Source organism: Podarcis vaucheri (genome assembly GCF_965113315.1).
Source record: "Podarcis vaucheri genome assembly, chromosome: 13".
NCBI classification, from domain to species: domain Eukaryota; kingdom Metazoa; phylum Chordata; class Lepidosauria; order Squamata; family Lacertidae; genus Podarcis; species Podarcis vaucheri.
Genome location: NC_138751.1, coordinates 44,976,871 through 45,001,289, shown reverse-complemented (window position 1 = coordinate 45,001,289; position 24,419 = coordinate 44,976,871). Strand labels below are relative to the sequence as shown.

The 24,419-nt window shown below is 48.9% G+C and overlaps 1 protein-coding gene across 2 annotated transcripts; it reads left to right on the top strand.

Moving 5' to 3' along the window:
* The first annotated feature begins 2,054 nt into the window (after nt 1-2,054).
* On the top strand, nt 2,055-24,419 carry GFAP (glial fibrillary acidic protein). Of its 2 annotated transcripts, XM_082195009.1 has the most exons (9): nt 2,055-3,069; nt 9,879-9,939; nt 10,629-10,724; nt 12,059-12,220; nt 13,718-13,843; nt 15,895-16,115; nt 18,224-18,267; nt 20,449-20,534; nt 23,975-24,419. In XM_082195009.1, exons 1-9 carry the CDS (start codon nt 2,567-2,569, stop codon nt 24,014-24,016), a joined length of 1,341 nt encoding a protein of 446 aa, XP_082051135.1. In that variant the 5' UTR covers nt 2,055-2,566; the 3' UTR covers nt 24,017-24,419. The 2 variants fall into 2 exon arrangements, with proteins under 2 accessions (XP_082051135.1, XP_082051136.1); XM_082195010.1 differs by lacking the exon at nt 20,449-20,534 and having other exon boundaries at nt 2,289-3,069.

Sequence of the window (24,419 nt, the reverse complement as noted above, 5' to 3'; positions counted from 1 at the left end):
TGTGGCTGCTGTCGTTACAGACATATATAGCTGAATCATCTTTTTTTGGAACTTCTGTCCCTATAGCCACTAAGAGAAAAGCTTCAAGTTTTGGGGAGGGTATTATCATTTTTTATCTCATCATATATCATTTCCCCTAATCCCCTCGCTTTCTTACAAGTCCACCACATCAGAGTGCCTTTTCTTGACTACTGAGTAACCACTGCTTACATTATTATATCTGGGATCGGGAGATGAGAGGTCTATATCAAGAGATATGGCTCTCAGGCAGAGATGACTCCAAATACAGCACTTCTCTTGACGTGCACTTGGTGTACAGGACATTGCCTAATCTCCCTGTGAACAAATAAGAATGAATGTTGAATAAACAGGTTGTCTGGAAGTGGCCCTGTTTTGCTTTTTCCTAGAACCTCAATGTCCACCAGGAACAGCCAAGTGCGAAATAGTGGCTTAGAAAGAGGAGTGTGGATATACTTAGAATTAAGGAAGAAGGCACCTCTGACTACATATTAGTACAGGTATTTGTTTTGCTGCTGCTGCTCGCGTGAGTGCTGAGAAGAGCGCTCCCTCTCCTGCCAACTCCATCCAGCCTAGGGGGCGGGGCCTGCACTCACAACCACAGCTTGAGGACCTCCATCAGGGCCTCTGGGACATTGCTGCTGCTGCTCTGGTGAGTGCTGGGTGGACCGCTCCCTTTCCTGCCAACTACATCCGGCCCTAAACGGCCTCGGTCCAGTATACCTGAAGGAGCGTCTCCACCCCCATCGTTCAGCCCGGACACTGAGATCCAGCGCTGAGGGCCTTCTGGCGGTTCCCTCATTGCGAGACGTAAGGTTACAGGGAACCAGGCAGAGGGCCTTCTCGGTAGTGGCACCACCCTGTGGAACACCCTCCCTTCAGATGTGAAGGAAATAAGCAGCTATCCTATCTTTAAAAGACATCTGAAGGCAGCCCTGTTCAGGGAAGTTTTTAACATTTAACACTGTATTGTTTTTAATACTTGATTGGGAGCCGCCCAGAGAGGCTGGGGAAACTCAGCCAGATGGGCAGGGTATAAATAATAAATAATAAATTATTATTATTATTATTATTATTATTATTATTATTATTATTAAGCTCACATTCTATTCCATATAAAAATCCATGCCTGATTTTCCCTACCTCTTGATTTGTTTCAGCAGCCTAATTTGGTGAATCATGTTGTTGATTTTCCAAATGTTACCAAATCAGCCACAAATTAAGACAAATTGAATTCAACTTTTCCAAAATTTGCTTTCCCGCACTCCGTTCTTGGTGTGTGCAAAGTTTCCTCTTGTTTCTGCTTTATTTTCCAAGTTGTTTCTAGCTCACATTCCATTCCTTACAGTTAACCTTATAGTACAATAGTTTTGGGGGGGTTTTAAACTTATTTATCCTTAACCGTCGTGTGGGACGCGGGTGGCGCTGTGGGCTAAAGCCTCAGCGCCTAGGGCTTGCCGATCGAAAGGTCGGCGGTTCGAATCCCCACGGCGGGGTGCGCTCCCGCTGCTCGGTCCCAGCGCCTGCCAACCTAGCAGTTCGAAAGCACCCCCGGGGGCAAGTAGATAAATAGGTACCGCTTACCAGCGGGAAGGTAAACGGCGTTCCGTGTGCGGCTCTGGCTCACCAGAGCAGCGTTGTCACGCTGGCCACGTGACCCGGAAGTGTCTGCGGACAGCGCTGGCCCCCGGCCAATAGATGTGAGATGGGCGCACAAACCCCAGAGTCTGTCAAGACTGGCCCGTTCGGGCAGGGGTACCTTTACCTTTACCTTTATCCTTAACCGTCAGCCAATTCCTGCACATACAATATTTCAACATTTGCAATATCGACAAGCTGATATTGTCAAACAACTGGGAATCATGAATGCTTTATGAGCTATCACAAATCTCCTGAAATCCTGGATCTACTGTCTGCCAGGCATTGGTGTACAGAATTTACATCACTGGCAGACTTGAGGCCTGGGAGCCTCTCTAGATCTAAGCATTTTGTGTAAAACGCCTGGTTGTTTTGGTCATACAGAACAGTGGCATTTGCTGTGTGAACGAGCTCTCTGGACAAAAGTAGGTTTTGCATTTTCATGAACCGCTTTGGCAATCTGGTTTCGCTGCTGTGTTTTTGTCATGCTCTTGCCTGTGATTCTGGGGCAAATGAGATGTTTCCCCCATTTCTTTTTCCATCTTTAGCAATCTCACGGCTGCCTGCCGTGTGTTGTCATGTCACTGCTGTTGTAGGGAGATCGTGGCCATCATAGGCGAGCAAGGACTCTGACCTCGTAGCTCGTCCAAGAGCATTTGCTCTCTTCTCCCATCAAGAACGCTCAAAGCTTCTGCCCAATGGCTTTCTTTTGTTGCTTTGCCAGGGCACAGGGCACTTGGCATGGAAGATGTGAGATGTTAAGGTCTGGCATGAACCCCATTCCCCCTCCCTCCTCCAGCCTTTCACACGCATATGCTCTGGCGATGGCTAACCCTCTTGTATAAAACCTCTTGCAGCACACAGAACAAAATCTGTCTGAGTTTGCAGAGCCTGGAGGAGAAGCCTGACCATGGAAGGGCAACGACTCTCATCCTACGGAAGGCGTTTCGGTGCACAGACTTCCTCCATCCACCACGCCTTGAGGTTCTCCCCAGGGCGCAGGTACCTGTCTTCAGGCGCCGGCACTCGGCTCTCCGTCACCAAGCTGAAGACCTCCAGCCTCAGCTTCCGTGCTGGCCCCAAGTTCTCCCCGGACAAGGTGGATTTTTCCCTGGCCGATGCCCTCAACACTGAATTCAAGGAGACCCGTACCAACGAGAAGGTGGAGATGATGGAGCTGAACGACCGCTTTGCCAGCTACATAGAGAAGGTCCGGTTCCTGGAGCAGCAGAACAAAGTCCTGGTGGCCGAACTCAACCAAATCCGAGACAAGGAGCCCACCAAGTTGGCCGACATCTACCAGGAGGAGGTGAGGGAGCTCCGCCACCAGGTGGACCAGCTCACCAACTCCAAGGCCCGTCTGGAGATCGAGAGAGACAACCTGCTGGAGGACCTCAACAATCTCCGGCAAAAGTAAGGAAGGTCCAGGGTCTCTTTTCAAGTTTTGACTGGGCTGGGTGGGGTAAAAGGTAAAGGGACCCCTGACCATTAGGTCCAGTCATGGCCAACTCTGGGGTTGCGGCACTCATCTCGCTTTATTGGCCGAGGGAGCCGGTGTACAGCTTCTGGGTCATGTGGCCAGCATGACTAAGCTGCTTCTGGCGAACCAGAGCAGTGCACGGAAACGCCATTTACCTTCCCGCCAGAATGGTACCTATTTATCTACTTGCACTTTTGACGTGCTTTCGAACTGCTAGGTTGGCAGGAACAGGGACCGAGCAACGGGAGCTCACCCCATTGCGGGGATTTGAACCGCTGACCTTCTGATCGGCAAGTCCTAGGCTCTGTGGTTTAACCCACAGCGCCAGGGCTGGGTGGGGAGGCACCTGCAAATAGGGAATGAGGCAAGGAAGCAATATGCAGAAGCTTGGGGAACTGAGGATTTGGAGGAGATATCTCAGGGACATCCACGTTATGCATTTTAAACACGTGGGAACAGGGAATTTATCCCTCACGGAGCTACAGTTACCAGCACACTTTACGAATTCCAGTTCCCAGGATTCTTGGGGGGACGGCATGTCCTTTAAATGCATGGTGTGGGTTGGTGCTTTGTGAGTGGGCTTTGCACACTCAAGGTTTACTGGCTGCCTTGTTTGGCTTTGGAATGGGATTTTTTCCCAGCAGGTCATATTGGCAAAAGAGTTTTGGGAGAGGTACATTGTCCTTCCTTTGTGGCACATGGTTGCTTGACCCATCTGGAGCAGGGAGTGTCAGATTGTGCATCTGGGGTTCCCTGGGGTTCCTCAGATGATTATTAGTTTTCCATTAAAAAACTGGTCATGGGAGATGAACTTCCCTTGGTGACAGCTTGCAGTCTTCCCTTCCAAGCCAGAGCTGCAGGGGAGTGGCATATAATCTATAGCACATTCTCTCAGTGGCGTAGCGTGGGTTGTCAGCACCCGGGGCAAGGCAAGTAATTTGCGCCCCCTAACCCGTGGATTTGCGCCCCCTAACCCCCAGATGTTGCGCCCGGTGCGGGGGACCTCCCCTGCACCCCCCACGCTACGCCACTGCATTCTCTATTAACAGAAAAATATAATGAGGCCCAAGCATAGGAGCCAAAGTGCCAAGGTCCCTTCGTCTTCCCCCAGCAAAATATTTGGAGTGGCAGGGCCTTCCCAAAATTGATGGGCATTGCCATTCAACTGGTGTGTGTGCTCTGCATCTTGTGATTGATTGTGCGGGGTGGGGCTTACCTGGGGCCCCCAATATTTCATTCAAGTTGGTTCCCTTGGGCCCAAGAGGTCTGGCCAGTATCCCATGTGAACGTGGAAAGTTTCCGTAAAGGCAGGAAGCCTGGAAACTGAAAAAACTATTGTTATTTCTTCTATGGGCATTTGTTAATGATCTGCCAGCTCTTGGATTGCGGACTAGGTTCGCTTCCAGGGCTAGCCCTTTAGGTAAGGCAAATCCCTTGCCTCAGGCAGCAGACCAGGAGAGGCAATCTCTAAGTACCTGCCAGTCCACTGCAAATTACCATAAGCCTGTCGGCTGTGTGGCATAGCCTCCAGGAGCACTCCTAAAGTAATCTCTGCCATGCCAGTAGTAAGTTGGGTGAAGCGCTAAACAGTATTTGCCACTGCCCCCTTTCCAGGGTTTTGGCAGATCAACTCAACCCCCATGCTTCCTCCATGAGATATTGTAAGGAAAGATGGCCACAGAGCAAGGTTACCAGATTTTTTTCAAAGAATCCGGGGACACTTTTCCTTTTTTTTGAAAAGAGAAAAAAAAAGTTATTAAAAAAAGTAGTAATATCTTGTCTTCTGTGGTCTCCTCTGTCGCGCATCCTTCCTCTGGGCCCCAGCCTGCTCTCTTTGAGCACTAGCCACCATGGAGTAGGATCGGGTCAGGCCTGGGCTCGGCCACATGTCCTTACCCTCCCAGTGCTCTCCTACCTCTCCTCCTTAGTGGTGGCCCCAGCAGTGGCGCAGCAAGGTTGCGGCTCCCCTCTTTTTCTCCTTCTATTCCTTCTCCTTCTCCTCTTCTCCTTCTCCCTGCATCGGCTTCAGGGCTTTCCTGGCCCCAGAGCACCTCTGGGCAGTCAGCTGGGTGACTGGGTGCTCTCGCTCCTGGCTTGATTTGGGTCATGGGAGGGGGTCAGCGGTTCCCCCAGCTGACATGCCAGGCGTCCCCAGTTCCCCCTCAGCAGTGGCAGCAGCAGTCTTAGCAGCCCAGTGCCAACCCGGTAGCGCTGTTGGCCCTGGCCGGCTTCAGGAGCTGCCCGCTGCCGTGGTGTCCGCCATTTTGCCTCGCTGGAAGTCCCCATATGACGTATCTTGTGCCGTTGAACCAATCACGCAACATTCATTCCCTACTAATAAATCTACAGCACTTAAAATATAAATCCGGGGACATTAAATGAAATCCGGGGACGGATTTTGTCCGGGGACAGATTTGTTAATCTGGGAACTGTCCCAGGGAAACAGGGATGTCTGGTAACCATACCACAGAGGGTCTGGAACGCCTGGAATGCCACTGCTAATGTAACGGCAAAAATGACCACAAACACAAATGAAATATACTCAGAGTCGCAAAGTGATTTCATGCTCTTTATTCAGCTCATAGTGGTGAGGAGGAATGAATGAAAGTCCCCTCAAAGTATCTGCTTTATATACATTATTTACACAATGGGCTGCACATGATTGGTTAATTCTGGAATTCTACTGTAAGCCAATCAGGTTGTGGATTCACTTATATCTGGAGCATGATTGGGTGGTTCCTGCCAACCAATCATACTGCTGCATTGTTCTTGGACCAATCAGACTGCTGCATTCTGAATCCTATTGTTCTAGGACCAATCAGACTGCTGCAATTTGGATCCTATTGCTCTAGGACCAATCAGACTGCTGCAGTTTGGATCCTATTCAACTCAGTATATAACAACAAATAATTTTTTTAATGACCTCAGAGGAGCAGTGCTGGCTGGTGCCCGTTGAGGCTGGTAGGGCGGAAGGCAGGGAGCCCAACAGTAGGTGGTGCTAGAGAGCCAATGCCACGCAGAGCCAACTAATCCAAGTTTTGTCCCCGTCCTCTTCCCTGCGGAGTTCTGCAAGGGCAAAACTGAGATAGAGGAGGAGGAAGCAGATATCCAGAGCCACCCTCTGGTTTGGATGTAAACACAAAGGCAGGTGGTCTTCCAGGAATCAGGATGGAGGTTGATGGGGCAGTGCCCCATTTGCCATAACGGAGCAGCCTCCACAGTGGAGGAAGTGGGGGCAGCAACAGTGCCAGCTGCCTCTAACAGCGTAATGTTTTGTGCTAGCATCTGGTCCTGGGAGGGTGGTTCATCCCAACCTCTGTTGGCCATGGGATTGGATAGACCAGAGTCATAGAAAGGGAAGAGATCACCTACTAGTCCAATCCCCTGCTTAGTGGATGATTGACAACACAGCATCACTGACTGATGTCTGTGCAACCTCCCCTTAAAACTGCAGCCCAAGAGAGCCCTTCCTAATCTCTTATTCTTTAGAGCAAGTGTAGAGACCTCCAGAAGTTGCTGAACTACATCATTCCTGGCCATGTTTGCTGGGGCTGATGGGGGTTGAACCTCAGCAACGTCGGGAGGGGTTCCCACACCCAGTGCTTTTTTCCCTTGGAGGTACTCAAAGTTACCCAATACCGGCAGCTCTTTTTTCTAGCAGAGAAGCACTGGTTAAATGTGCGGCACTTACTGTAGCAACTTCATGGCAAGGTTGCCAGCTTGGCTCTGCGACCGTGGGTGCCATGCAGTGTGCATGGCCCTGGCACGGGAATTTGTGGGTGCCCAGTCCCTTCATGGGGAATTTTGTGGGTGCTCAGGCACCCAAGGCCCCAGGGAATTGGCATCTATGTTTCATGGTAAGTACTGTCACCTTCCCCCCCCCCGGAAGAAAAGCACTGCCAACATCTGTTTTAGAAGAGCCCCCTGAGAGGAACAGTTACCAATGTGAGAGAATCTGAATTTAGCAACAAGGTGGCACAGATGCATCCATTTGGGTGGACAGTGAGACATGCGCCCACCAGCTTGATCAAATGCGATCCCCAGGAACTCTCATTCAAGGTTGAAAATTAGGGGTTTGCTGTGTGGTGTGATAACACAGAGACAATTTTAAAAAGCAGGTGAGGCAGCAGTGGCGTAGCGTGGGGGTGCAGGGGGGGCGCGCTCGTACTTGCAGCTCTCTGCCCCCTGCTAAAATCCATGGGTTAGGGGGCGCAAATTACTTGCCTTGCCCCGGGTGCTGACAACCCACGCTACGCCACTGCGAGGCAGGAGTTGCAGGCAAGCTAGCATTGGTCTGCTTGCCTGTGGTAAGAAATCAACTCTGTACAGTGGTACCTCGGGTTACATACACTTCAGGTTACATACGCTTCAGGTTAAGAACTTTGCTTCAGGATGAGAACAGAAATCGTGCTCTGGCAGCGCGGCAGTAGCAGGAGGCCCCATTAGCTAAAGTGGTGCTTCAGGTTAAGAACAGTTTCAGGTTAAGTACGGACCTCTGGAATGAATTAAGTACTTAACCCGAGGTACCACTGTACAATTAACAGGAAAGGTTTCCAAAAGTTGCATATTTTATTGTTTGAGGCCACAAGTGAGTAACACAAAGATGTGGGCCAATAAATATGGTTATGGGTTAGTATAGCGTTTATGGACTTACGTAATTGCAGGTGGAACATCTAATAGCTCCTGGGGAGATGGAGAGATGAATTCTTCCTTGCAGCATAGGAAGGATTAAGTAACATTACCTCATGCTTAGCATCCAAGCTACGGACCTGTGGCATAGCCAGCCCCAAACCTTTTCCACCAATATCCTCTCTCCGTTTAATAGCACTAAAACACTCAGGTGCAGAGCTGGCAACCAGCCCTAGTGTTCCAATAACAGCACAGGCCCAGGGTAGCCGACATGGAGACTTCTAGATTTTGTTGGACTCCAGCTACTATGAGCTCCAGCTGGTACAGTTTATTCCTAACGAGATCAGCAAATAAAACTGCCAATATCATAATACTGTTGTGCAAATCGATCATGTGGTTGTGTGTACAGTCCGGGTTGCCACGCCTTAAAAGGGGGATTGTAGATTTTACATAGTTTGGAGAAAGTGGATAGAGAGAAGTTCTCCGTTTCTCATGACACTAGATTTTAGGGTCATCCGATTAACTGGATGTTAGAAGATTCAGAAGGGACTGAAGGAAATGCCTTTCCACGCAGTGGTGGTCACCAACTTGGAAGGTTTTAAATGGGGGTACAGACAAATTCATGGAGGATTAGGCTTTCAGCGGCTACTAATGATGGCTACGCTTTGCCGCCGCTGTCAGAGACAGTATGTGCCTCTGAATTCCAGTTTCTGGGAATCTGAAATGGAGAGATGTCAGGGACTGGAATGAAGAGGAGGAGGAATGGTGGAGATCACCCACCCCCTTCTCCTGTAGCTGCCAGAGAAGAGAGAGGCAGTATTGAATTACAGCAGAACTATGAGGGAGATAACAGCTCAGAGACAGGTGAACAGCAGAGTTATGAGGTGTTAGGAGGGGGGCAGAGCAGCCAGTTGACACGTCATCAGAGGCGTCTTACCTATAGAGGCTAGTGGCACGGGGCGCCGGGGCGCCAAATTCTGGAGGGCGCCAGGGAAGAGGTGGAGGTTGGCATCAGCTCACTGCCCTCGCCTGCCTCCGCCATGCAACGCCAAAGCAGCACCACACCTGAAGCCTTCACCTGCTATAGCCACCATGGCATGAAGCGGCTGGCTGAGCCGGGAACTACTGCCGCATCCAGCCTCTGCCTCTTCCCACCGGAGGAGCTGCCCTCTAGTCGCTGCCCGCCTCCTCCAGCCCCGCAATGCTGAGCGCGTCACCGGCAGCGCCGTCCTCCCTAAAAAAGGTCGGCAACGCTGGGAAACGGGGGGGGGGGAGCCAGAGGGATCTTTGCACCACGGCGCCGGATATGCTTAAGACAGCCCTGCATGTCTTTAGACAGCATATATGATCCACCGTCCCCTACAATGCGGCGTTCGTTAAGAGTGCAAGAGCAACGGACGCAGAGGCATTTGACCACCGGGGGCCACCGTAGGGCCAGATGCTGTTGCTAGAGAGAGAAGTTGGAGGCAGTGGCGTAGCGTGGGTTGTCAGCACCCGGGGCAAGGCAAGTAATTTGCGCCCCCTAACCTGTGGATTTGCGCCCCCTAACCCGTGGATTTGCGCCCCCTAACCCTAACCCCCAGATGTTGCGGCCAGCCCCCCCTGCACCCCCCACGCTACGCCACTGGTTGGAGGGGCTCAGAGTGAACAACTCCATCATGGAAGAATGACTGGATTCTTTGTCTTCTACCATGATCACTGAATAAATAAATCTTGTTTCCTCCCTGCTTCTTTAAACCATTGGAGAAGGGAGAGAATTCCTCAAGCCTGACAGGAGAGTGTTGCTGTACTCCTGCTGGTTGGCTCCCCAAGGTCGGTTGGCCCCCAGGAGAACAGAGTGTTGGCCCTTTAATCTGATCCTGCAGGACTCTGTTCTTATGCTAATATTATCCCGTCTTTTGTTATTGTTATTTTGTTGTATTAATTGCATGCAAAGCCTGACGGGTTTGAAAACTTGCAAATAAATGGCGCAGAATTAGAAAAGGTCTGAGGGCCTTGTGGAGGCTTTGACCTTGACATATTTCTTTCCCTTGGTTTCAGCCCCTTGCAGAAGGGAACTGATAATTCAGCACAGATTCCTGATTTTCCCATCTCTCTCTCTCTCTCATTTAAGGTTACAGGACGAGATTAATCAGCGCCTTGAAGCTGAGAACAATTTGTCTTCCTACCGACAGGTGAGGCGGAAAAAATGATGAATCCCATGCTGGAACTATGGGGAGAGAATGCAATATGGCCTTGTAGCTTGTAACTGATCTGAAGTAGTTTCCTCCTTGCTACGTCATGTGCATGCATGTATGTGTCTCGTGGAAGGGCTGTAGTTGGGCCATCTGTAGCACATGCCAGGGCAACCCACTTTATTAATAATAATAATAATAATAATAATATAATTTATTATTTATACCCCGCCCATCTGGCTGAGTTTCCCCAGCCACTCTGGGCGGCTCCGAGAAGGCCCTCTGTCTGGTTCCCTGTAACCTCACTTCTCGCAATGAGGGAACCGCCAGAAAGCCCTCGGCACTGGATCTCAGTGTCCAGGCTGAACAATGGGGGTATACAGGACCGAGGACGTTTAGGGCTTTAAAGGTCAGCACCAGCACTTTGAATTGTGCTCGGAAACGTACTGGGAGCCAATGCAGATCTCTCAGAACCGGTGTTATGTGGTCCCAGCGGCCGCTCCCAGTCACCAGTCTAGCTACCGCATTCTGGATTAGTTGCAGTTTCCGGGTCACCTTCAAAGGTAGCCCCACGTCAAGCGCATTGCAGGGGCGAGAGAGCATGCAAGAGGTCCCATTTTCCTCCCTGTACATGACATTAAGGGCCAAAACAGATAAAATGTCCCTCATTCTCCCCTCTCAATTCTTAGGACGTTGATGATGCTGCGTTGGCCCGGATAGACCTGGAACGTAAAATTGAATCACTTCAAGAGGAGATCAACTTCCTAAAGAAGATCCACGAGGAGGTATGGAATACAGGCCCAAGCTGAAGCTCCTCCATCTTGAAAGGCAGTTGGGGTAACAGGCCGGATTGAAGGCCCAGATCCACAGCGTGACTTGTGCTCTGTTTTCCCTTTAATGCCTGCCAAAAAAAAAAACCCAACCTGCGAGAGGGAGAGAGACATACTGAAAACTGGTTATTCGGTCCCATTGCTGAGAAAGCCAACCGACTCTTCATCTGGTTCAGAGGCTCTGGGTTCTTAACTGCATTTTTGTGAGGCTAGTTTTTAATAGTGTTTCTCAATTTCATTGTATGTTAACAGGACTGTATGGGCCATTCAGGTTGAAATGCAGCTTGCAAATTTTAACACCAAGCAAGCAGACAAACCTAGACCTTTGATCCTGGAGATGTTATATTTCCCATGTATTCCTAAAGGTGTCCAGGCTTCCTAATATGGCACATCTTCCCTACACACACAAAGGAAGCAAAAATATGTCCACTGCATCTAAACAATGAGCAGGGAGTGTCCGGCACTGCTTAGGATTCTAAGAAGCCAGCAGAACCCTTGCTGACCATCAGTGCAGCCTTCAAAGGCTCAGTCCACCATCTTGATTATTCAAAATGGCATCCAACAGTATTCTAACATAGACAAAATCCTGTTCCCTGATCTCAGGAACCATTGTGCCAAAGTTATTTAGCTTGTCCAAAGTGATCACTGCAGTCTTGAAAGACTGAGTCTGCCATTTTGTTTCAAAATGGTGCCCAGTGGTATCCAAAGAGTTTAGCAGCTGACTTCCTTCTGCCCCCCTCGGCAATGAATAGACTACACACTGATAAGTAAGTTTAAAATTGCTTTACTTACAGTTTCAAGGTCTCAGTCATGCATTGTCTTATGCAGCAATAATAGATAACACAGACAACATATTCTTGGGTAGAAATACAGAAAAGTAGCTTCAGACACGAAGCACATCCTCTCTCCATGACTTGCACCTTGAAGAAGAGAGTGAGGAAAGGAAGAGGAGAAACACATCACCTCTAGAGCTTTCCCCAGAAAAACCCACTCTTTAAAGCTGACTCGAAGCAAATGCCTATTCAGGGTTTCTGCAGATTACCATTTGCTCCGATTCAGCTTTAAAGAGCAGTTTTTCGCAGGCAAATCTCTGGGTCAAGGAAAAGGGCACTTGGACATGGAGCTCAGACTGTGCCTGGAAAGCGCAGAGGAAAGGTAAGTGTGGATAAGTCCTACATTTGCGTATTTGCCCTGATTTGTTCCCCAAAGTCTTAATTGGTCCAGTTTTTGGGAAACCCTGCCCTGTGTATGAGGTTTCTGGATTCATGACTCTTCTGTCCCCTTCTCAGGAGCTTCAGGAGCTGCAGGAGCAGCTGCAGCAGCAACAGGTCCACATCGAGATGGACATGGCCAAGCCGGACTTGACATCTGCCTTGCGCGAGATCCGCATCCAGTACGAGTCCATGGCCTCAAACAACATGCATGAGACTGAGGAATGGTACAAGTCTAAGGTATGGGACCAGTGAGACGGAGGATCCCCAGTCCAGCACAGCTTTGACTAGCATTCCAACTGAATGGGGCTGCCACTCAGATGGCCCATTCTAGACGAACAGGGCCTTGCACCATTGAGATGCTTTGGAAGGTGACAGTAAGAGATGGGAAGGGATGTTGTAGATGAGACTTCTGATTGCATGCATGGCTAGCGACAGCTTTCAGTGCTTGAAGCACAGGATGCATGTGTAACTCTGGTCTTTTTCTTTACTATTCAATATAAATCATGTGCATTTTTAAAATTTAATTGCATTTCTCGCCCGTACCAGCAATGGTTGCTCCAAACACCTGTGATAACAGGTGCCTTTTCTCTGAGATACTTCCCGTTTTGAGTTCACTTTGGGTGCTTCCATTTGGTGGAGAAACCATAGACTTCCTTATCGCCTGAAAATTCAAGCACAATTGCCCTGTCAGGAAGGGAAGTGAAGGGTTTGAAGGTCACAGTGGTGATCAGGTGTAAGCTCTGGCGACACAACCTTTTCAACCAGGGGTTGATAACCGCCAGCTTGGGGGCCTAATCCAGTCCCTCTCAAAAAAACAAAAACAAAAAAGCCTTCTCCTCAAGACCTTACTGACCTTGGCGCAGCAGCAAAACGGGGGGGGGGGGGGACATTAAAGTAGATAACAGTATCAATAAACACATTTGTAAAGTTGGGCTATTGGTCAGAAGGAGTAATTTAGCTGTAGTCAGTACTATTTTTCTAAAAAAAAGAGGTGTCAGAACTGAGCATGAAGACCTCCCTTGTCCTCTTAGGATGGCAATGGTGCCCACCTGAGAGGTGCCGGAACTGAGTTCAGCGGCAGAGCAATCCGATTGGGCGCCTGGGGCAGCGCATGCCCTGCGCCCAGGGGCGGAGCCAGCCGCTTGTGGAGGTGGGGCCATCCATCCATGGGGGCGGGGCCAGCCGCCCGTTGGGTGGGGCAAGCCAGGGCAGGACGCTCCATGGGGCCTCCAAGAAGTTTGCCTGCCTCCTCCCACTCAGCCACCTTACAGCTGAGGGGGAGGTGGCGGGTGGACCGTTTGGGGCAGCGCAGAGCCTGCAAACACCCAAGCCATTGTGTTGCTCCCAGGAGAGACGCATGGCTCAGGCGAACTGCAGGCCCTGAGTGAGTGCCGCCCAGCATTTTGTCACCCCCCTCAGTGGTTACACCTGGGGTGGCCCACACCCACCACACACCCCTTCCTCCACCCCTGAGTTCCAGCAATTCCTGCTGGAAAAAAGGCCCTGGATACGGTACTGGGGTGGGAATAGCACACTTATGTGGACACAAACTGCCCTCTTCCCTGGTCATGGATGAGCAGAGAGGGGGGCAATAACAGCCCGCCCACCCCCATAGCTGATCTGCCCAGATCAGCTGTGGAGAGAGAGGGTTGTGTGCTGGTGTGAGTGCCCAATGCGAGGGAAGGTGTTCTTTGAGCCACGAAACAGAACGTTAACCTGACTTCCGCCTGGTAGTTTGCAGACCTGACCGATGCAGCGGCACGAAACATTGAGGCCCTGCGTCTCGCCAAGCAAGAAGCCAACGAGTACCGCCGGCAGCTGCAGTCCCTCACCTGTGACCTGGAGTCCCTGAGGGGATCGGTAGGTGGAGCTGATGCGGAAATTTGGAGAAGGGAGTTTAAGATTGGGGAAATGAGAAATGGAGAGAAACCGGAATCGACAGGTTCATCCATCTCTGGCTCCTGGCTAAGCCCAATGGAGAGAGCCTCACCTCTCCCTCCACCACAGTCAAATGGAATTGGCCAACAATGGAGGCGAGGAGACAAATGACAGCTGGTCCCAGCTGAGCCGGTGGAGGAGGCCTGGCTCTCTCACCTCACTGTCTGATGCAGCCAGATGGAATGGATAACCTTTCCCTCCCCCCTCCCCTGCCCCACATGACTGACCCTGCCCACAGAAACCACTCCATGAAAATTCACCAGCATTTTGCTGCAAATTTCTCATAAGGTATACCTTTTTAGATGCTAATAGGATGTTCCCCCCAATACCTCCCTTTTTGCACAGCTATTCTCCGTAACTTAAACCACAGAGCCTAAGACTTGCCGATCAGAAGGTTGGCGGTTCGAATCCCCGCAACGGGGTGAGCTCCCGTTGCTCGGTCCCTGCTCCTGCCAACCTAGCAGTTCGAAAGCACAAAGTGCAAGTAGATAAATAGGTACCGCTCCAGCGGGAAGGTAAACGGCACTTCCATGCGCTGCTCTGGTTCGCCAGAAGTGGCTTAGTCATGCCGGCCACATGACCCGGAAGCTGTACGCCGGCTCCCTCGGCCAATAAAGCGAGATGAGCGCTGCAACCCCAGAGTCATCCGTGACTGGACCTAATGGTCCCTTTACCCTTTACCTTTTTCTTCTCCCTAATATAATGCGATTTGGTATATTATTTTCATTCACATATGCATCTGTACACACACTTTACTCTTACATTATTTTTGCCTGTGTTACTTGGCTGGAGAATGGTGTTGCAAAATTCAGATAGTTAGTTTTTTCCCCATTTTGATATGCATTTTATTTTTTTGAAAAATCACAATTTGGTTAAGTTTGCCTCTAAGTGCAAATTGAATCAAATGTCTCCCCAATCCCTAACTGGGGTAAGCTGCTATTGGGTATTTCCTCTTCCAGCATTGTCTCCTAAGTAGAAAGCGATTATTCCACCTATTCCTTATGTAATGCCATTATGCAATAATATGAAAGGGTTGGCTTGTTCCTGAGTGTGCCTCATCTCCCCTTCCTTCCCTGTAGTAGTAATAATAATAATAATAATAATTTATTTATTTATACCCCTCTGGCTGGGTTTCCCCAGCCACTCTGGGCAGCTCCCAACAGAATAATAATAATAATAATAATAATAATAATAATAATAATAATAGCGATAAAACATCAAACGTTAAAAACTTCCCTAAACAGGGCTGCCTTCAGATGTCTTCAAAAAGTCAGGTAGTTGTTTATTTCCTTGACATCTGATGGAAGGGCGTTCCACAGGGCAGGTGCCACCACCAAGAAGGCCCCTCTGCTTGGTTCCCTGTAACCTCACTTCTCGCAATGAGGGAACCGCCAGAAGGCCCTCGACGCTGGACCTCAGTGTCTGGGCTGAATGATGGGGGAGGAGACGCTCCTTCAGGTATACAGGGCCGACGCCATTTAGGGCTTTAAAGGTCAGCACCAACACTTTGAATTGTGCTCGGAAACATACTGAGAGCCAATGTAGGTCTTTCAGGACCGGTGTTATATGGTCTCAGCGGCCGCTCCCAGTCACCAGTCTAGCTGCCGCATTCTGGATTAGTTGTAGTTTCTGGGTCACCTTCAAAGGTAGCCCCATATAGAGCGCTGTTCCTCATTGCTTATGCCTCTTTGGCTTGTGAACCATTATTGGTCAACTGCAAACTGCCTTGAGTGCTTTGGCAGAAAGGCAGGATCTGAATGTAGTTCATAAGGGAAATGAGCGAAAGGTATATATTCTCAGAATGTATGTCATTTTCAGCCTCCAAGCTGGGTCCAACATGGATGTTGCTGACATGGCTTATAACCTCCCCACATCAGCTGTGGGCTCAGGGTGTCCCTTCCCCTTTGCAGGTTAGTAACAGACCACTTATTTTGTTGCATTCGCCGGTGATGCTTCCCTTGTCCTCATTACAGAACGAATCTCTGGAGAGGCAGCTGAGGGAGATGGAAGACCGCTATGCCCTCGACACTGCTGCCTACCAGGACACAGTGATTCGGCTGGAGGAAGACACCCGCAGCCTCAAGGAGGAAATGGCTCGTCACCTCCAGGAATATCAGGACCTCCTCAATGTCAAACTGGCTTTAGATATTGAGATTGCCACCTACCGCAAACTCTTGGAGGGGGAGGAAAGCAGGTAGGGCCCAGAAACTCCCATAGCCATAGTGTTGTGACATATTTTACATGGAATTGCTGGGGAGCCTGTCAGAGCTGTACAAAGCTCCTTAAAAGCCCTGCGTGTTGGGCTTGTTCTACATATATGCAGCCAAATGAGGGGGCTGAGTCTTGGCGGTGAAATGGACCGTACCACTTCACACTACAGGTAGGGGGTCCCATTTTAAAGGTTAGCACATGTAGGGAATCAGCACAGTGGGAAAGTGGGCTGGGCTGTGAACACTTACAAATGGCAAGTCCCAACCATAGTCTAAAGTGGTACAGTCATACCTCGAGTTGAATGTGCTTCAGGTTGAGCGCTTTTGGGTTGCGCTCCGCAGCAACCCGGAAGTAACAGAGTGTGTTACTTCCGGATTTCGCCGCTCGCGCATGCGCAGACACTCAAAATGATGTCACACGCATGCATGGAAGCGGCAAAACACGACCCGCAGACGCGCCGTCGCGTCTTATGTTCCATTCAGGATGCGAATGGGGCTCCAGAACGGATCCCATTCGCATCCCGAGGTACCACTGTATAGTCGCCTCTTATTGTCTTAGGAGTTTTCCAGTTCATTCTGCTTCAAGGAGAGACCAGGCCTCCCTCTAAACTTGGATGGGTCTCATAAGGGTAATTTGGAAAAAATGAGCCTCCAAGTCAACTTGTTGCTAGTCAGACAATGGGGTGAGCTCCTGTTGCTCTGTCCCAGCTTCTGCCAACCTAGCAGTTCGAAAGCACACCAGTGCAAGTAGATAAATAGGTACTGCTGTGGTGGGAAGGTAAACGGCGTTTCCGTGCGCTCTGGTTTCCGTCACAGTGTTCTGTTGCACTAGAAGCGGTTTAGCCATGCTGGCCACATGACCCGGATAGCTGTCTGTGAACAAACACTGCCTTCCTCATCCTGAAAGCGAGATGAGCACCACAACCCCATAGTCACCTTTGACTGGACTTAACTGTCCAGGGGTCCCTTTACCTTTTTACCTAGTCAGGCTCTCTGGTTTAATATTGGAAATATTACCACGTACTGTTGCTTTGAACCTGATCTTCCAGGGCACCAAGCATTCCTTGATCTAATGTGCCACTGTGTAGGTTCTATATCCAGGATCCACTATGCTAAAACCCTCCAGTCGACCCGGGGATGACTCGTACCAAATAGCATTTGAATATGACCAAGCCATTCCTGTCAAACCTCTGTTTGGTGTTGTCCTTAAGTCAGAAAAAACTGTTGTTCTTTTCCACCTCAAGGCATTTTTGGACTACAGTGGTACCTCGGGTTACATACGCTTCAGATTACATACGCTTCAGGTTACAGACTCCGCTAACCCAGAAATAGTGCTTCAGGTTAAGAACTTTGCTTCAGGATGAGAACAGAAATTGTGCTTCGGCGGCGCAGCAGCAGCGGGAGGCCCCATTAGCTAAAGTGGTGCTTCAGGTTAAGAACAGTTTCAGGTTAAGTACGGACCTCTGGAACGAATTAAGTACTTAACCAGAGGTACCACTGTACTGCTCCCATCATCCATGACCATTGGCCAGGTTGGCTGTGGCTGATGGGAATGGTAGTCCAAAACAAGCAGGGGAAGGGTGTTGTTTGCCATGTTACGTCTGCCGGATCAGCCATTTTGTGAGATGTGTGCTTCTCACCTGAGCTCCTTTGGCTCTGCTGCTTACCCAGTACAAAACCTGAAATTAATTAATTAAAGATGCAAGGTTGGGGAAGGATTGAGGGAATTAGGACCGATCAGGGGCAGCTCACCCTGATTCGCCACCTGGCAAAACAGGAAAGTGGTGCCCTGCACTCGTCACCAAAGCCACCCTCATCTGAGTTGTGCAGCAGCGCCCGCAGAGCAGCAACAGTGACAGCGGGTTCTTGCGAGATCTCTTGAGATCTCATGGAGCTCTTGCAGGATCAAATGGAGCACATGAGATCTCTTCCGATTTGGGCAAAGTTTTGCGAGAACTCAGCAGCTACTGCTGCCTCCTCTTGCAGTTCCACTGCCTGAGGCTGCGACCTTAGCCTGCCTCATGGGTGGGCTGGCCCTGAGACTGATTCGAAAACCCACTCTCTTTTCCTTTTCCTCCTTGTGTCTTTGCAGGATCACCATTCCAGTGCAGACCTTCTCCAACCTTCAGATCCGAGGTAAGGAACCCATTCTGTCATGAGGGTGGCTGTTGCCATGTGATCACACACAAAGGAGGCAGCAACTGTATGTGGGCTGTCCCGTGAATCCACTGGATGAAATAGTGGAAGAACGTTGCCTCAGGAGAGTGAGGAAAATTCTCAGGGATGATTCACACCCTGGCTGGCACTTTCTTGATCTTCGGGCAGAAGATATAGAAGCATGATTAGTCGCACCAACAGGGTAAAGTACAGCTTCTATCCATGCGCTATTAGGCTGCTGAATGAAAAGATAACAAGAGGGCAACTGACTTTCGGGTTTGGTGGGTGTGCGTCAGTAAACAAGGGGAATTGAGACTAAGAGAGCTGAGTAGGGGGTGCTCATGTAATCTCACTGTTTACAAGTTGTACAAGTGACAATAAAGTATTTCAATTTCAATTATAGTGTGAACCACTAAGTGTGGCAGGCTGTGTGGCAACAGAGCAGGTGGTGGCAGTGGCAAGTATGATAGTGGCAGCAGGACAGGGGAGAGAGGTTGTATTCCAAACCTCTGGCTCCTATCTATTTTACTATTTATCTTTGAAAACCAGTGGTGCCATTGGAGCGATGACTTGGGGGGGCAGAAGAGCTGGGATCCCACTCAATGGAATGAGCAGGAGGGACCCCAAACTCAGTAGGATTACCACATTTTGAGTATAGCAATACATATTGTCATCTAAAAGCTCCCCACCCCTATAAGAACATGCAAGTTCAGAGTCTAAAATTATCCAACTGCACTGCAGAGAGAAGGCTCTTTGCCTCTCCTTTTTCAATACAGGAAGGGAGGGAGCGTGGGTTTCTAATCCTAGTACCCAATGAAATGCAGATATCTGTAAGGTGGGGCATGTGCAATCTAGGAGAGGCTGCAAAGAGGAGCTGAGCAGGAAAAGCAAAGAGTTTCCCTACGCACTGCAGTTTTTCGATGGGGTATTTACTGACGCCTCTTGTGTGCGCTGTAGGAGATACAGGCAAATGTAGCTGCTGCGTTGGGGACCCCTGGATTAAAACAGCTTCCTATATGCCCAAAAACCTTCCTAAAACCTAAGGCGTTTCCTACACCCCTGTCCTCCTGATATCCATCTCTCATCAGCAAGGCTTGTTTCAAGGCCATGGCTAATACTAGCTTCGAACTAGGAACTTCCCAGCTCACTCTTTGACTGATGTTCTGTGCCTCTTTACTTGTCTTGGGGAGCAAGTCCCATTGGGAACAATAGTAAAGCTAAAGGACCCCTGAATGGTTAAGTCCAGTCAAAGGTGACTATGGGGTTGTGGCACTCAACTCGCTTTCAGGCCGAGGGAGCCGGTGTTTGTCCACAGACAGCTTCCCAGGTCATGTGGCCAGCAGGACTAAACTGTTTCTGGCACAACGGGACACCGTGACAGAAACCAGAGAGCGTGGAAACACCTTTACCTTCCTGCCGCGGTGGTACCTATTTATCTACTTGCACTGGCGTACTTTCGAACTGCTAGGCTGGCAGAAGCTGGGACTGAGCAATGGGAGCTCACTCCGTTGCGGGGATTCAAACCGCCGACCTTCTGATCGGCAAGCCTAAGAGGCTCAGTGGTTTAGACCACAGCGCCACCCGCGTCCCTGTTTATAATAGTACTTAACTCCAGTAAACACAACTAGGGGTGCGTTGTTAGACGCCACAGCAGTTCTCTTCTGCGCCAGCTGCTACTAGATTCCATTTCATTGCACACCTCTGTTCCACTTTGATTCCTCTTTGTGATCACTTTGGTTGTTCTTGTTTCCATATGGGAGGCTGCTTGAAAAACCTTTGAAAGGAAAACTCCTTAAAGAGGAATTTGTATGTTACTGCATGTTACTGAGATGTTTGTCGGTCAAGGTCAAGGTGCTACAATTTAGGATCACTTAGATCTAGTGATGGCTCCCTACTACCTAGCAAGTTCTCCCCGCCCCCCTTTCCTTGACTCTGGTTGCCCTTCACTGCAGCTGCATCAGAGTGAAGAAGGAGCTGAGTTCACCGTTCTATACCGTTCTCTCTCACACATCCTCAGCATTTCCTTCTGTTTCTTTCCTTGTGGTCTCGCGGGCCAGCTCAAAGACTATCCCAGATGAACAGTGTGTGCCTTCTCCAGGTCACAATTCAGTAACTACCACACTATGACAATGACCGGGCTGTTCTTTCCCCCCTCACCAGAGACCAGCCTGGACACAAAGTCCGTTTCTGAGGCCCACCTGAAGAGGAGTATTGTGGTCAAAACAGTGGAGACAAGAGATGGAGAGGTAGGCAAAAGCTACCCAGGCCTTGGTTTTCTGATCACATGATTGAAAGATCTAGCAATCCAACCTTTTATTTCCAAACACCTGTAGAATCTGTGGACATGCCTGCCCCACTCATTTTATTTTTAATCCTCCAGGAAATAGATTCCTCAGTCTCCTTCGTCATCATGCTCTGTCGCTAAACTGCTCATAGTTAGGAAATTCTTCCTAATATTCAAACCTCCTTCCTCTCTGTAGTTTTAATCTTGTCACTGGTGAGTGACTGTAGCCCTTTTAATCTTCCAGTATCTCTTGGCTTCTTGGGACTATATATACCAGCCTCCTTCGGCCTTTCCTGGTAGGCTTTGTCTTCTAGAACCTCTGCCTATCGTCTTTCAGTGATTCCCTCTGCATCCTATTTCAATTTATCAGCATTTTCTTTCTTTCACTGTGCTACTCAGGGCCCCAAATGAGTGCTCCCCGGCACTGAGAAAAGGAGTGTTATTATCTGTAACTTCTTACGTCTTGGGTCCGATGTTTCTGTTTGGAGACAACCAACCAGCAATGGTCTTGGGCTTTTGAGCAGAAGCACCACATGACTGGCATCTGTTTGTTATCCATTGAAGACTATGCATTTCCCTCAGGCATGCTAACCAGTTGTCCTTGTGCAAGAACGGGGGTACCTTCTTCCTATGTGTAACACTTGATATTTCTTGTTGGCATTCATCCCCTTGGGTTTCTTTGCCAGTGCCTCCGGTTTACAATGGAAACACGAGGGAGATTTATAACTTACAATCAGGCTTGTGGGCAATAGAAAATAACTTTTCTTCCTTCCAAAATTGGTGTCGAGATGGATGGCTGGAACATGAGTCAAAATGGATGGGAGAATGAATTCTCTAACATGGTCACAGCAAGCTTTTCCAAGTCTGGGGTTTGGGGAATGGTTTGCCCAGCAGCATAGATCTATGCATCTTGATGGACTGTATTTCAGTTCCTGTTCTAGTGTCAGTAAAAACAATAGCAAATAAAGTATTTAAAAAGAAAAGAAAAGAGTGAGCAGGCACTAGGGAATAAGTAATTAAAGTTCTGATGCTATAGAGACAGTGTGTGCCAGATGGCAGAATAAAGGCCTGCTTTTCTGCCTTGCCTGCTAGTGCCTACAAAAAAAATTAGTCAGTGTTGGTCATCAGGCAAAAGTTATACTGCAAGGATGAAGCTGTGCTCCTGACAAGACTTTATTCCCTCAGTGAGCACTGTTCAGCCTGAGATACTACATAGCTCAGATCAAAGGTCTTGCAAGCTGACTTGAGGAAATACTTAGTCTGGTGTATTGAACAGAGCAGAATAACATACCTGGAAAGTATCGGGCCATAATTATAATTATTATTATTACTTATACCCCGCCCATCTGGCTGGGTTTCCCCAGCCACTCTCGGTGGCTCCCAACAGAATATTAATAATAATAAAGCAATAAAGCATCAAACATTAAAACTTCCCTAAAAAGGGATGCCTTCAGATGTGTTCTAAAAGTCAAATAGTTGCTTATTTCCATGACTGATGGGAGGGCGTTCCACAGGGCGGGCGCCACTACCGAGAAGGCCCTCTGCCTGGTTCCCTGTAACTTCACTTCTCGCAGGGAGGGAACTGCCAGAAGGCCCTCGGCGCTGGACCTCAGTGTCCTGGCTGAACGATGGGGGTGGAGACGCTCCTTTAGGTATACTGGGCTGAGGCCGTTTAGGGCTTTAAAGGTTAGCACCAACACTTTGAACTGTGCTCGGAAACGTACTGGGAGCCAATGTAGGTCTTTCAAGTCCGGTGTTATATGGTCTCGGCGGCCGTCCCCAGTCACCAGTCTAGCTGCCGCATTCTGGATTAGTTGTAGTTTCTGGGTCACCTTTGAAGGTAGCCCCACGTATAGCGCATTGCAGTAGTCCATATCTTCCCACTGTGCACAGAAGACATGTGTGTGATAGGGTGTAAATAGTTATTTGGGATAATCCTGAATATTTACCTAGTTCTAAAGCGCTTCACGTATTGTTGCGTTGTGAACTGCCCTGAGACCTATGGATATGGGGTAGTGTACAAATTTAATAATTAAAATATAGCATCATGTTATAATTTTCACAGTGGCCTTATAAAGGTAAACCAGTACAGTGGTACCTTGGTTTACAAACTTAATCCATTCTGGAAGTCTGTTCTTAAACCAAAGCGTTCTTAAACCAAGGCGTGCTTTCCCATAGCAGCGGGGGACTCAATTTACAAATGGAATACACTCAACATGTTTTGCTTCCAAGGGAAAGTTCACAAACCAAAAAGCCTACTTCTGAGTTTGCAGCATTCTTGATCCAAGTTGTTCATAAACAAGGCTGTTCTTAAACCAAGGTACCACTGTACTATTATCCCCATAATGTGGATGAGAGGCTGAGAGCAAATGGCTTGGCTAACACTGCTTAGTGAACAGGTTCGTGGCAGATTCAGAGTGGAGACTTCCTGTTTCGTTGCTTTGTCTCTTGTGGCTGATAGCTATACCAGCCCTTTTGCTCCTTACTATGCAGTTAAATATACCGGTACATATAGCTGAATTGCTGCAAAGGCATGTACGTGCCTGAAATTTGAGCTAGGCCCTCATTGTTTCCTTCTTTCTTCTCCCACCAGGATGGGGGCTTAAATCTCCTCTCCTCCTCTGGTACATTTTCCAGACCTGCCCTGCTGGATTACTTCCATCCAGGAAAACAAACCATGACCTTTTAGAGTTAAATAGATATAGCTAAAACATAAAAAAGAAAGCCTGCTTTACAAACCCTCCAATATTTATCTGATGAAAATAGGGATGTCCTATTTAATATTATTATTATTATTAATAATAATAATAATAATAATAATACTCCACCCATCTGACTGGGTTGTCTCAGCCACTCAGGGCAGCTTCCAACATATATAAACATATAATAAAACATTAAACATTTTTAAAAAACACTTCCCCATACAGGGTTGCCTTCAGATGTTTTCTAAACTTTGTAGAGTTACTTAGCTCCTTGGCTCGGTGAGTCGCATAACTCCATAACTTCCAACATTTCACCAATGCAAATAGAGGTGTCCAAAGGAAAAGTGGGACATTCCAGGATCAAATCAGAAACCGGGACAGCTATCCATCCAGGGCCGTCCCTGGAAAATAGGGACACTTGGAGGGGCTGTGCTTAAATTTTCAATTAAATGTCACCAGTTTTGGCAATATTCTTGTGCATCAACCATCAAGTTACTAGTTCTGTGCTGCCATAGACCTTGCTTTGATTTTGATTTTTAGGGGGCAGGTGGGAGTAAGCAATGGGAACCTGACGCATTTAGAAGGGAGCACACAAAGTCTCAAAATAAATAGGAGCTGTTTTGTGGCCGCTGAAAGCTAGGTTGCGACCCAAGCAGGGCGAATAACTTCCCTCCCGTTCTTCTCCCCGCTCTGCCTGCAGGTGATCAAGGAGTCAACCCAGGAGCACAAGGAAGTGGTGTGAAGCCAGCGGCCGTGAAGTAAAAGCCACGCTAGCGAAGGGAGGAAGGAGACACCTGTAGCTGTAGGATGCTAGGAGAAGCTTGCCTCCCTTTCTGACGCTTCAGGGCTACGGCCCCAAAACAGCTCCGCACGCCGAATATGCCGCTGCTACGAGGGGTGGGAAACATTTGCAAATTTAACTATTGCTGGGAAAGTATACCCGACTGCTGCCTCTTGGGCCTCAATTACCTGGTGCTTCAGGTGGGGTTTGGGGCCCACCCGCTTTCTCGCATCTTGTATGCTTCCCTCACTGTGTCCGAATGAGGCACCGTGTTTAGACTGGGCTGTAGCTCTCCTAGATGTTATCCGCCTTGGGCTTAACACAAAAACTTGCTGCTTCTCAATAAACCTACTAATGAATAGGA

What these genes read in the sequence shown, in the direction of transcription:
- GFAP (XM_082195009.1), top strand. Translation starts at nt 2,567, where the DNA reads ATGGAAGGGCAACGACTCTCATCCTACGGAAGGCGTTTCGGTGCACAG. An exon ending in AGGAATGGTACAAGTCTAAG is followed by an intron (nt 12,221 to 13,717) that starts GTATGGGACCAG and finishes TCCGCCTGGTAG; the next exon opens with TTTGCAGACCTGACCGATGC. An exon ending in TGGAGTCCCTGAGGGGATCG is followed by an intron (nt 13,844 to 15,894) that starts GTAGGTGGAGCT and finishes TCCTCATTACAG; the next exon opens with AACGAATCTCTGGAGAGGCA.